This window comes from Agelaius phoeniceus, chromosome 9 (genome assembly GCF_051311805.1).
Source record: "Agelaius phoeniceus isolate bAgePho1 chromosome 9, bAgePho1.hap1, whole genome shotgun sequence".
Classification (NCBI taxonomy): domain Eukaryota; kingdom Metazoa; phylum Chordata; class Aves; order Passeriformes; family Icteridae; genus Agelaius; species Agelaius phoeniceus.
In genome coordinates, this window is record NC_135273.1 from 23,959,679 (window position 1) to 23,972,327 (window position 12,649).

General features: G+C 41.4%; 1 protein-coding gene across 10 annotated transcripts in view; it reads left to right on the top strand.

The window, feature by feature from the left end:
- Positions 1 to 12,649, top strand: part of ZMIZ1 (zinc finger MIZ-type containing 1) — a 339,116-nt gene that overhangs the window by 305,531 nt on the left and 20,936 nt on the right. For 7 of the 10 annotated variants that reach the window (XM_077183273.1, XM_077183272.1, XM_077183278.1 and 4 more), the window contains 6 exons: positions 1,229 to 1,427; positions 2,450 to 2,740; positions 4,739 to 4,921; positions 7,158 to 7,332; positions 8,611 to 8,797; positions 12,008 to 12,218. In XM_077183273.1, the coding sequence (XP_077039388.1) occupies positions 1,229 to 1,427; positions 2,450 to 2,740; positions 4,739 to 4,921; positions 7,158 to 7,332; positions 8,611 to 8,797; positions 12,008 to 12,218 (1,246 nt within the window). The remainder of the gene's footprint in view (positions 1 to 1,228; positions 1,428 to 2,449; positions 2,741 to 4,738; positions 4,922 to 7,157; positions 7,333 to 8,610; positions 8,798 to 12,007; positions 12,219 to 12,649) is intronic. The other 3 variants (XM_077183275.1, XM_077183277.1, XM_054637452.2) reach the window with 3 other exon arrangements.

Genomic DNA, 12,649 nt, shown 5'->3' on the forward strand with positions numbered 1-12,649 from the left:
GCTTAGGTCAATCAATTAGCTCTAATAAACCCCCAAAATAAAGTTTTAATTAAGAGAGATTGTTAAACAGACCACAGGCTTAGGAATGATTAACATTTAATAAGGCCAGGATGTGAAAGGTATTGATGGTATAATTTCTACTTGCATATGGAGGAGTAAGCTTGAGTACTGGGCAAAGTAGTCTGCTATGCAACAGAATATTTCTGCCCAAAGACTTACTCCACAGCAGGAATTTGAAAAGAATTGGTAATGAAGATGTTTGTTAAAAAATATGGTTGTGTTATGTATTTATTTTGGGGAAGTAAATGCTGCATTACTCATATAATCCAAAAGTAATAGCCTGGCATTAGTTATATGATGATTTTCTGTGTCTATACTTTGTAAACAGGGATAGTGAGGGCACTTAACTGAAACCACTATTTATGGTGCAAAGGCTGCAGAAGAGACTGCTGCTGCTAGCATAGGCAGTCTAGTGTGAAGAATATAAGCTTGGGATTCAGAGAGAGAGAGTTGTTCTCTTCCTTCATCTCTGCCACTGATCTACTGAGTGACCTTGAACAAGCCAAAAAGTTTCTTCAGCTTTGTATTAGCACCTCTAAAATGGACACAGTACAATGGCCCATATTTATAAAGATATTTGAAGTGGGAAAGGCGTGGTTTGGCTTAGCTTGGTTTATCTCAGGATCAATAGTAGGGATGGGCAGGAACTGCAGAACACACAGTGTGGGATCCAGTGGAGTCGATTGCATTGGGTCTCTCCTGGCCTTTCTGCTAAGGTTCAGGGAGAAATGCTTTTATGATACCTTGAACACTTGCCATAATTCACCACTGAGGCAGATTAATGTGCTGTCTTGGAGGAAGTTTGCTGTTCCTGCTCCCGTGCATTTGCCCCTACACTACTGAGGAACAGAGCATTTACTTTCAGCAGTTCAGCTCTACTTTGCAGGAAGCTACAGAGTTGCAAAGAAGTTCACTGCCTTCAAAATGACTGCTGGCACTGCCTTGCAATCCCAGTGGCAGCCCTATGACTGTTCCACCTGGGAGGCAGGTGTAACTTGTAGATGCAATCCCTATCTCCTGTACACACCTAATTACCTGGCCTGCTGGCTTTCATTAGTCATTGATACGTGCTTTTGGAATGGTTCCAGGTGAAGATCACACCAACATCCAGAACAAAATCCACCAGGCACATCTTAATTCTCCCCTCCTTTCTCTTCTTCCCTGTTAGTTATCCTGGAGGCCCAAATACCCCTGCAGGAATGGGGATCCCCCCCCACACGAGGCCACCAGCTGATTTCACCCAGCCAGCTGCAGCTGCTGCCGCTGCTGCAGTTGCAGCTGCAGCTGCTACAGCAACAGCTACAGCTACAGCCACTGTGGCAGCCCTTCAGGAAACACAGAATAAGGACATGAACCAGTATGGACCGGTAAGAGAGTAACCCTTATGTCTTCTTACCTGCCTGATCTGGAGCATTGCAGGGAATTGGCTTCCTTCTCACTGTTGTGTTTGTTAGGGTGCCTACTGTATTTTTTTTCTTTGTTTTGGTGCATGAGCATGGTTAGAAGTGCTTATGAGAAACTGCTGGAATGTGTGTATGTAGGTATGAGTCAGTCCCCATGTTTTTCCCAATAAAACTTGCCTAACTGTATTTTGTAGTTTAGGGGTTGCCTCTTGGAAATAATGAAAGATTTCTCAGTTACAACTGCATCTGACATGTTACATTATTACTGTCTTTGCCAGCCCTCTAAATTGGTAATGAAGATGTTTGTTAAAAAATATGCTTGTGTACCTAGTGAAATGTTCTAGAATCTTGCAATAGTTTTTGTAGCTGTTGGACAATTGTTTATTTTGCTAACTGCAGTTGGTTATTTGGGTTATTTCCCTTCAAACAGGGAAACAACAATAGAAGAGAGATTTGGTTTGTAATAATGTCTATATGGGCAGCTGTGTGAGACATGCATTTCCAGTGATCCATAACTTCTAGTGTGTTATGACGTCATGGAATCATTTTTTTTCTTAAAATAAACAAGGGCTTGATCAATTCAGGTTTTTCCTCCTTAGCTTTTTTACTTCTCTGAATTCTGAAGTATGAGAGTCCATATGCCAGGTGATGAAAAGCACAGGCTCTTAGGAACTGTGGTGTTGTGCTCTATTTGCACAGCCAACATCCTAACCTGTTACCTTACAGTACTAGACCAGCCAGTTGAAACAATTAATTTGTCACCTTAGGCTTACATCTGTCTTCAACTCTTATGCATTTTACAATTCCAATTGGATTTTATTATAATAACTTCACCACCCATCAAATGTTAGAGACCATTGAAGGAAAATGCGACATAAATCCTCCCCTTCTTCCCTTCCCCAAAAGCATGTTCAGCTCCCTCTTCCCATTTTATAAATGCATGTCGCATTTTATTCTTTTTTTTTTTTCTTCTTCTTCCGTTGAAGGTTTGTTCCTCTTTCCAGATGGGTCCAACTCAGGCTTACAACAACCAGTTTATGAACCAGCCTGGTCCTCGTGGTCCTGCTTCCATGCCAGGCAACATGAACCCAGCAAGCATGGGAGCAGGAATGACACCTTCCAGCATGAGCGGGCCACCCATGGGCATGAACCAGCCCAGGCCTCCTGGAATGAGCCCCTTCAGCACCCATGGGCAGAGGATGCCTCAGCAGGCCTATCCAGGCCCACGCCCCCAGTCTTTGCCTATACAGGGCATAAAGAGACCATACCCAGGAGAGGTAATAAAAAAATGATCTTTTGTGGTCACTGTTCAAGTTGCAACATACTGGGTAAGGTGTGGTGCACATCCCTCTAAGATAGGTGCATCTTTGTTCCAGCCTTGGTAGGAGTGCAGCCATTAAAATATTAGCAGGAGCAGCTCTTCCTTTTTAGCTTCTAAAGTATTCAGGTTAACCCTTGCTATGTTAGTCCATATGATGGTCACCAAGTCCAAGAAAGGCCTCAAACCAGAATATCATTCTAAGATTCTCATGCTGACTTCATAGATCTTAAGCAGGCTTCCATCACATGAGTGGAGTCTTGTGATGGGGCAACTTAGAAGAGACACTGAGGGTGAAATACTTCATTTTAGCCCAGTAGATATCTGGTCTGCATTTTCTTGGATGGTTTTATTATTTTAATGAAATACAAGACAGACATTGTACTGTAACACCAGTAGTAATAGCAGTCATTTTTTAGAGAAGAGTTGCTTTCCAAACTTTTTGAGTGTTGATTTTCATAGTCACTAAGATGAATATAAATAATGTTGAACTCAAATCCCTCTCTGTCAGCATTTATCTAATACCAGCTTCTGTGGAGTGTGATACGGTCCCATGCTGCTACAGGAGATCTACATGGCTTTATAGGCAAAATTACATTGCCATTGACTTGTATTATGACAGGGCAAAACACTTAGGCTCAGATTTTTAGAGAAATTTAGAAAACTGAAGATGTAGACAAATGAGCTTTTGGAATCTAAAAGCACTGATGTGTTTTATTCTTCAAGTTAGCATGAATTGGGCAGTAGAGGCTTTTTAGAATTCCAGCAGCTCCCAGCATCTACCCACACCTAAATGTTTTTACCAATCTAGCCCTCACTTAGTAGCTTCAGAGATCATTTCCTGGTGAAATTCTCTGTTCAGCTGAGACTTCAGCAGCAGGTGTAGAGCTCTGAATATTATGATACTGCCCTGGCAATAATTATGGTACTAAGAGTTTATGGAAAATGCACAGCAAAGAGGACTGTGGCATGCAGAAAATACAGAAAACATTTCTGCCTACTCTACAGAGCTCCATTTCTTTCCTGCTCTGCAAACTGTTTTTTCTAAATAAAAAACTAATCAGAAATAAAAAAGGGATGTGCTTTTGCAGGAGTTGCTTCTCTTAGGAGAACTTATTTACAAGTAAGTTAAGAAAACACAAAATGTGGCTTGTTCACATGATTTTTCAGATTTCATATTTTGAGGATGACTTTAAATCTCTTTTTTGCTGCTTCAGAATCAAGTTTTTCATCGTAAGTGAATATGTTCATGTTTCCAACAAGTCAGTTCTGAACAGTCCCATGTATGTTGCATGATTGATGGGCTGGAATTTTGCAGATGATATTTGCCTATTGTGTATTGTAGGGTTCATTTATGGAAATGTCTTATCATTTATTTTTCAAATGGACATTCTACTACCCTTGGAGTTCCAGTTTTCATTACTTCAATTCTGAAGCCATAGGGCAGTCTTAGCTAGCACTAGCCAAGTGCTTATGACTAGTAGGAACTTCTCTTTGGCTGTGAAAGTATTGCTGAATACTCTGGAAAGAGGCCAGCAGAGCAGTTGGGTTGAAAAGGCAGGCGTGGACAGCACATCTTCTGTGCTCTTGTCCCTTCCAGGGTTTTGTTTCAGTTATTTATTTATTTAACTTTTTCTTTTTGTGCTTCCATTCTACATCTGAAAAAGGAGCCCCAGGCTTGGGTGTGGGTAGCACTTACAAAAACACAGAAATTTTGTGAACTTTGCATCTGGTTGTAATTCTGGTTTCTTCAAGCACAGTGACCTCTGACAGTGTTACAAGGCTGAGTGTGTGTGTCTTACCCCCCCTTTGGTTTGCAAGATTTTTATGCTTTTAGAAGTATTCATCTGAAGGGGTTTTGTTTGTTTTGATTATGCTTCTGAACGTATGCTAATAATCCATACAAGAAATCGGCTTGTATAAAACATGGCTTTGTGTTCTTGCATCCCTGAAACAGCCCAATTATGGAAACCAGCAGTATGGACCAAATAGCCAGTTTCCAAACCAGCCTGGTCAGTACCCCACGCCCAACCCTCCGAGACCCCTCACATCTCCCAACTATCCTGGACAGAGGATGCCAAGCCAGCAAAACACAGGGCAGTACCCTCCTCCAACAGTCAACATGGGGCAGTATTACAAGGTAGGAATTCTGAGATTATCATCTTGTTCTGTTCTGGTGGCCATTTAATAATGAAGTCACATTAATGGTTTCATAGATACTGGGTTTATGTAGTTTAGGGAAAGAGAGAAAAAAACACCAAGTTTTTACTAATGTTTTGGGTATCACAGAATCAAGTCAATCAGCCAAGTTGCATTGCAACTTCAGAGCAGTTCATAAAGAAAATCCAATGTTGCTGCAGCTCATTAGAGGCTTTTACAAGAAAATGTTGGGTTTGCTTTAAAAATAGCTTGTAAAAAGAAGTACCTAATGGGATTCAGGTGTAATGTTTTCACCTATTCATGGTCCCCTGCAAGAATGGAAGTATGGAAATCTGTAATAAACAAGTTCCACATTGCAGCATTCCGGTTTTGGACCTACAGTGGTCACTGTTGGATTAAACCAGGCCAAACTTAAAAGGTGTTCCAGCTGTAGGTTTCATCTTTGAACTGAAGTTTCTGTGACTTTTTCCAACCTCTTCCTTCTTTTTTTTTTCTCAGTCTTTTCCCTCTGTGCTCTTGTTTTGGGCAAGAACTAGAGTTGTTAAAATGTTGCCTAAAACCTGTTTATGGATACATCTTGAGCACTTTGTATTCTCCAAGCTGAGGTTGCACTGAGGGCCTGCTGAGGTTTGCCACCTTTGAAATGCACACAAATGGTCTATTGCACACAGGTACTTCAGTGAGTATAAAAATGGGGAGGACCATTGATCTTCTGACCTGCTTAAAGCATTAGCTGTTGAAGTATCTGGACTGCATTCTGAATTTGAATGTAGGCTGAAAGAATCTAACTTGCACATTGTTGTTGAATTGGAATTGTTTGGTGTGATTCACACAGAAAACACCATTAAAAAAAGAGGGAAAGCAAAACCCTTTTCTGTAGAGCATCTCTTCTGTGTGCAACTGTGCTGTCCACTGTGGTACCCAAAGGAATGCCTGTTGGATCATGGCAGCTTTTGCAGGTCACTGTCAGGAAAAACATGAGGAATAGATAGATCTTCTATATAATCATTCCAGTGCAGTCACTTATGCTAAAGTAACTGCAGAAGATCTCTGTCAAATTTTTAAGTGACAGATTTTAAATATATTTTATGTACATTTATTTTAGATGGGGTTTAAGTTTTTTGTTTGCCAGATACTTCTGACAGGGAATTTGTTTATTTACCATGTATCCCCTATATTGTATTCAAATATTGACTGCTCTGGAAACAGTTAGGAAAAAACAGATCTTGTTAAAAAGTCAGATTATCCTGGTTAGGGGGAAAAAGCCACAGACAAAATCTGAACCTTTGAATTGTAATGATTGTGCAGATAGTAAGTGTGTGTGTCAAATATCAAAACCAAAGATGGCTGGAAACTTGTATGTTTAAGTCTCAAGTATCTTAGGTTAGCAGAGCAGCATTTAGACACAGAATCAGATTTGAAGTCACAGTTCTTGGGCTGTCTGTAAAGATTTTCATTTTCTGACAGTGTCCTGTGTTTCTGCTTATGGTACACAAGCCATGCAGTTGCAGTTCTGTTTAATGTCAGCTTCCTTCGCATCAGGGTTATTGGTTTATTCTGTTGACTGTAACCACATCTTTAATTATAAGACACTAAAGCAAAGGTTTATTTAACTGTCCTTTTTTTGTCACTTTGTCTTAGCTAGCAGCAAACTAGGAACAGAATCAGATTGTAGGGACACAGAATAAAAAACATCCCCTGACCCCCAGAGCTTTAACTCTGAGTAGAAAAGTTGAACAAGGATGGAAGAAAGGATAGATAGAAATACAAAGGACACAGACTGGCAAATTGTGTGTCTTTAGATTTTATTTTTTTTTTTTGTGTAGGCTTCTGTGCACCGTGGCTATTTTGTGAGGAAGGCAGAGGGGGATACAAAGGGCTGGGTGGGCTGTGGCTCAGTGGAAAAACTGAAGCAAATGGCTGGTTGGTTTTGGAAAGAGAGCATTGAGAGGAACACAGTAAACCTTTTAGCAGCCTTGTTTGTATCTAGTCATTGCCTGAATAAACTGGCTGGTCTGCTGGTTTCAGTTCCTGCTTTGGTCTCCTAGTGTGCCTCTTCCCTGAAGGCCTCATGGGACATCCTGTGGTTTCTTCAGAAACAGAAGGGCCTCCCTCCCTTGTCTGTTGTCTTTGATATTTAATAACAGTGCTGTTCACAAGGCTTATTGTTCTTATTTCAAGGCTGCAATAACAATATGATGTTATTTATTTTCTAGCCATCAAGGCCTGTACCTGTGGCAAATTACCCTCATTCACCTGTTCCAGGAAACCCCACGCCACCCATGACACCAGGGAGCAATATTCCTCCATACCTGTCACCTAACCAGGATGTCAAACCACCATTCCCACCTGACATTAAACCAAATATCAATGCTTTACCACCACCTCCAAGTGAGTAGCAAACAGAATGCCCCCGCAGTCATTTATTGTTCCTCTGTTCTCTGCCACATGCATTTCAGAGTCTGGAAAGTAGCTCTGATTGCTGCTCTGGGAGAGGCTGGAGTTGTTAACTGGTAATAGGTGGCATGCACAGTGTAGGTTCACTTGGGCCAGTGGACAGAACAGAGAAAGACTGCTATGCTCTTCTAAAATAGAATATCAGAAAAGTTCTTCCAGGTTAAACTTGTAAGGATTTTACTTCAGAATTATTCCTTTAATATGCTTCCTGAGGAGAAAATACTTGATTTTGGGTTTTGTTGTGTGTGCTTTGTAGGCTTGTTTATTGTATGAACTTCCATTTGGGCTGTTTTGTTCAAGGGCAAAGCCATTCATTGAACAACTCTGCAGAATAGGATAAAATGTGAATATTTATAGCAGTGTCTCTATTGTGATCCATACAGGCTTCTTAGGAATATTCAGTACTGTGCCAGAAATTGATATATGTTCCTTTCAAAGCCACTCAACGTCACCGCTATACTTGGCTGGGAACAGGGCAGGAATAACAAGATCTCTCTGACTGGATACTAGCACGAGATGTTTGAGGTTTTGAAGTGACTGATGAACAATAAGAGCTATCATTTACTAGGGAGCTGGGAGAACCTTATGTTTTCTATAAAATAACTGCTGCTGCATTAGCACTTTGCAGCTCTGGAGTTCAGGATAGCTGAAAAATCAAGTAGAAGAAGATAGGCTGCAGTATTATTTGGGCAAGAACACAGGATTTAAAGCCATTTGGACTTCATAGATCAGCTGTAAGTTACCTCAAAATCTACTCTTATGGGCTCAGATAGTAATTGAATACCAGTGTCTGGTCATCACATAGTTTCAGCTGATGAAACTGTTGAAACTAATTGGGTAATGTTGATCCCTGTTCAAAGCAGGGAAAACAAACATTATCACAGTTTGACATTATTAAGAGATTTGTTTTCAGTCTTCTGCCAACAGAGTAAGCTTGAACACAGAGCCTATCCTGTAATAAAAACCAAGAATTCTTGCCATGCCTGGTTTCTGTTGGTGGCTGGAATGCTATGGCCCTAATGTGAAGTGGGTGACAATAGGAGAGGCTCAGTTTGAGCCTTGTCACTTGTATCAGTTAGATGACAAGAGTTACTTTTGATTGGTTTTTTTGTGTGTGTGTGTGTGTGTGTGAGCCCAAGTTAGACCCAGTAGCAGATCACTGTGCATTTGTTACTGTTCTGTATAAATACACACATTATTGTTGCACTGCAGATGCTAAAGGGAAAGTTCACGCTTTCTCTCCCTCTCCGATCCCAGCCAACCACACGGACGAGCTGCGCCTGACGTTCCCTGTGCGGGACGGGGTTGTCCTGGAGCCCTTCCGGCTGGAGCACAACCTGGCCGTCAGCAACCACGTCTTTCACCTGCGCCCCACCGTGCACCAGACTCTGATGTGGAGGTGAGCTCAGCCCTGCTGCAGGGCAGTCAGGCAGCCCCTGAGGGAGCAGTGCCAGCCCACAGGCACTGTGCTGAGGTGTGCCAGGAATTTCACTTCAAAAATTGTAGCCTGGGTAGGAAGAACATCCTTCCAGCTCACAGGCCCTCTCACCTGTCATTTTCCAGAGACAACATGTTCTAAAATGCTTCACAACATGTATTGCATGTCCTTGCTGATAGGTCATAGTAGTGTCTAGAAAACCACTGCAACCATTGAATCCTTCCTGCTCTGGGTGGAACAGGAGTGGGGTTTTCCCTGACCCGCACCACTACAAACTTCCATCTGGGAATCCGAAGTCCCAGGTGCTTTGTAACCTCTGAAGTGTTAGCCCTGCAGGGCTCTTAGAGTTTATGCCTAAATTAAATACTGCAGAGTTATCTGATAATGAAGAATAACCCACTAAGAGTAAGGATCCAATTAAGAGGCTTGGTAAAATCATTTGGGAAGACAAGTGCTTGAATCCTCCAAACTTCAAAAGTTAACTTCCTAAATTCCCCTATTCTCTCACTCCACAAGTAAGCACAGCTCAGACATGTGAGAGCATAGCTTTTCTCATACAAAGGCTTCTGGTTTTCACTTACAGTGAATTCTTATTTCCAGCACAGAGGAATATTTTTCCTTGGTGATTCTTTCCTGTATATAATGTAGATCTGTATAAGTGATACTAGAATCTGTTTCAATTGCACCATGTTCATGGAAGGACTTTAGATCAAATGACAATCAGAATCTTAATTTTTTACAAATTTATATATTTTCAAATACTACAGAATAATTTTGTCTCCTTGTTTGGTTTTTCTCAGAAAGTATCTCTGTGTTTATCCTTGCTGAGCCAAGATAAACCCTGCATTGTCTGAGCCTTTCTGTGTGCCTTGTGGAGTCTGGTTAGTTGCTTGGGATCTTGCATGGAGGTTGCTTACAGGTGTAACTTCAGATTTTCTTTTTTTTCCTGTGAGGATCTTCTTCCCACTCACTGGAATCCACTGGAGATTTGTGTTTTCCTGCTGTGGAGAGTGTGAGGTGGGCAGAGAGATGTGCTCACTTCCCAGGCCCAGGACAGACTCCAGCTCTAAAGCTGAGGCTTGATGCAGGATGCAGGAGTCCTTGCTACCACAGTGGCCCTGTGCCCTGAGGGAGCCTGGGGGCTGGGAGGGAGGGAGGGAGATGGCAGGCAGACCACATCCAATAATTAACACCTAACTTTGAGGTCAGTTATTGCTTACTTGCATTTCATTATCGTGGAGTACTCGCAGCTCAGGGAGTTTTGGCAGTTATTTGCCAGTTCTTATTAATAAGTAATCACTACTGGGGATTGTGCTGGCTCATTCAGTAGATTTATAGTGCTGCACTGAGGCATGAGGCTGTTTCTTAATATCTGTTCTTTCTTTCTTCCTTCCCTCACCAAACACATAGCCTTTATTTAAACTTATTTTAATGAAGACTCACAGGTAAACTGTGCTCAGGTCTGCTGTTTTGAAAAGCCTGTTAATAGTGGGGAGAACGGATGGTCCTGTAATGAAGTCATTTCACATTAAGCTCAGGGCTGGATGGATGCCAGAAAAATGAATTAGTCACATGTGTGGATGGATTTTGGTTTTTATAGAGAATGGTGGAACCGAGCCAATTCTCAATATTTTTCTGCTAGTTAAAATATTCGGCGAAGGCTCTCACGTGCACACACATAATGAATAGCAATGCAAGTGTGTTTCTCCCCATGGGAACCTTTCATGGTTACGAGAAACAGAAAGGTTGAAGGCAGGGGAAATGTCTCCTTGAAGCTGGTTCAGTCTTCACACTGCTGTGCTGTTAATAATGTCCCATGGTGGAGACACTCACTGTGTGCTGAGGACACGGGGCTGTCCTGAGCTCTGTCACCACTGTGACACTCAGCAGGCCTGCTCACCTTGCCTGCTTGCCTCGTATATCAGAGCTACCAAGGCTTGATCCCCTCCAGGATCACTGTGCTGTGCTCTCCTGAGGTGAGAAACTGAGTGGAACTTGCAGACTGAGCTTTCAGAAAATGGTTGATAGAATAATGAAAAAAAGCCTGAAAAGACTTGATGTAGGTGGCTTATGTTGAAAGGTTGGGTAATTTGTATCTATAAATTTCTTTTTAAAAAACCCACATGTTTGTGTCCACTGCTAAATCTTGATGTTTTGGAATCCAGAAAAGATGATGTTGAGTCAGATTGAAGTCTTGGTGAGGAAAATGGCTGTTAGGATGTTAATCTCCTGAATGATGTGCTCCTCTTGGATCTTACAAAGATATCTTCTTTCAGGCAACATAGATTGTTCAGGAATGTAGATTTTAAAGTTAGCACAATAAACTTTGAGCTGTCTTTTGCTGTCAAGAACAGCAGAATTCTGACATTTCAGTTGAGTTTTCTGTGTTCTTTTAAATTTCTTCTTGAAATTACTCATTCCTAACACAAGGTTAACATACATTTATGAAACTAAAGTCATAATCTCTACCCACTTAATTTTTAATTAACTTCATCTCAGGCTTTTCATTTTTTGAAGGTGTTATAGAACTGATTTCTGAGGAGCTAAATAGTGAGTGGAAGTTATTATAGGGGAGGTGGGAGGAATTCATGCCCTGAAAGAAGGTCCAAATTGGATAGATTTAGTCCACAGCCATGTTAATTTAGAATCACAGAAAACTGATTTTGGTGGGGAGTAAGATATAGGAGCCATTTTATCTTAGTTAATTTACTTGTTCTAAGGCAGGATTAGCTGTATTTGTATTTTGTCTGACATGCATTCATTCAAATGCTTCTTTGAGTGCTCTGAGGTAGTGAGGAATCCAGACAACCCATTGCAGCATATTGCTTCCTCATTCTTAACTCCTAAGACAGGAAGGACCTACGTGATATTGACATTCTTTTTTCTGCAGGATCACTCCATGGTCTGGGTTTCCAAAGAGGTTTGAGATGTTTCCTTGGAAAGTCCTTTATAAGTGTAAAATAGGAACAACTTTGGGGCATGCTTGCATCATTAATTCATCGTGACTTGCTTTTGTTCAGGGCTTTTATGAAGGAAGTGTGTTATATTCTTAATGGCAATAATTCAAGAAAAATAATCTGATTGATCAAGAAGAATGTTCCTAGCATAAAAACGACTGCCCTGTGCAGTATGAAAGCAAAGTTAAAGGAAGATTTATTGGTTGTTGTGCAGGTCTGACTTGGAATTGCAGTTTAAGTGCTATCACCATGAAGACAGACAAATGAACACAAACTGGCCAGCTTCAGTCCAGGTCAGCGTTAATGCAACCCCACTTACCATCGAGCGTGGTGACAACAAGACATCTCATAAACCTCTGCACCTAAAGCACGTCTGCCAGCCAGGGAGAAACACCATTCAGATTACAGTGACAGCGTGCTGTTGTGTAAGTACACCCAGCTCAGGGCTGCAGCTGCTCATGCTGACTCTGCTATTTACAGCAGTTTGCAAATGTTGCCTTAGCTGAAAGAGCCGTACTCTCATTTTTTCCCATGCCTTTTTCTGGTAAGGTTTTTACTTAATGATGTTGACACATTCAGAGTGCTAATATGGAAATTTTTGCTGCTTAATTGTTGCAGAATGTAGTGGCGTCCTTCCAATGTCTCTGACAAGGTTCATGGCCTAGGGGAGGGAGTTTTATCTCCTACCTTCTCATGTCTGCCTGTGTAACAAGGGGGCTGAAGCCTGTTGATGTAGAAGTAGATGATTACAATGAAGACTGTTGATGGTACTAATTTCATTTACACAGTGTATTAAACGGTATTTGGTTTGTCATGAAAACAGCAACATTGGTGCTGTACCTTTCCAGATGAAAAA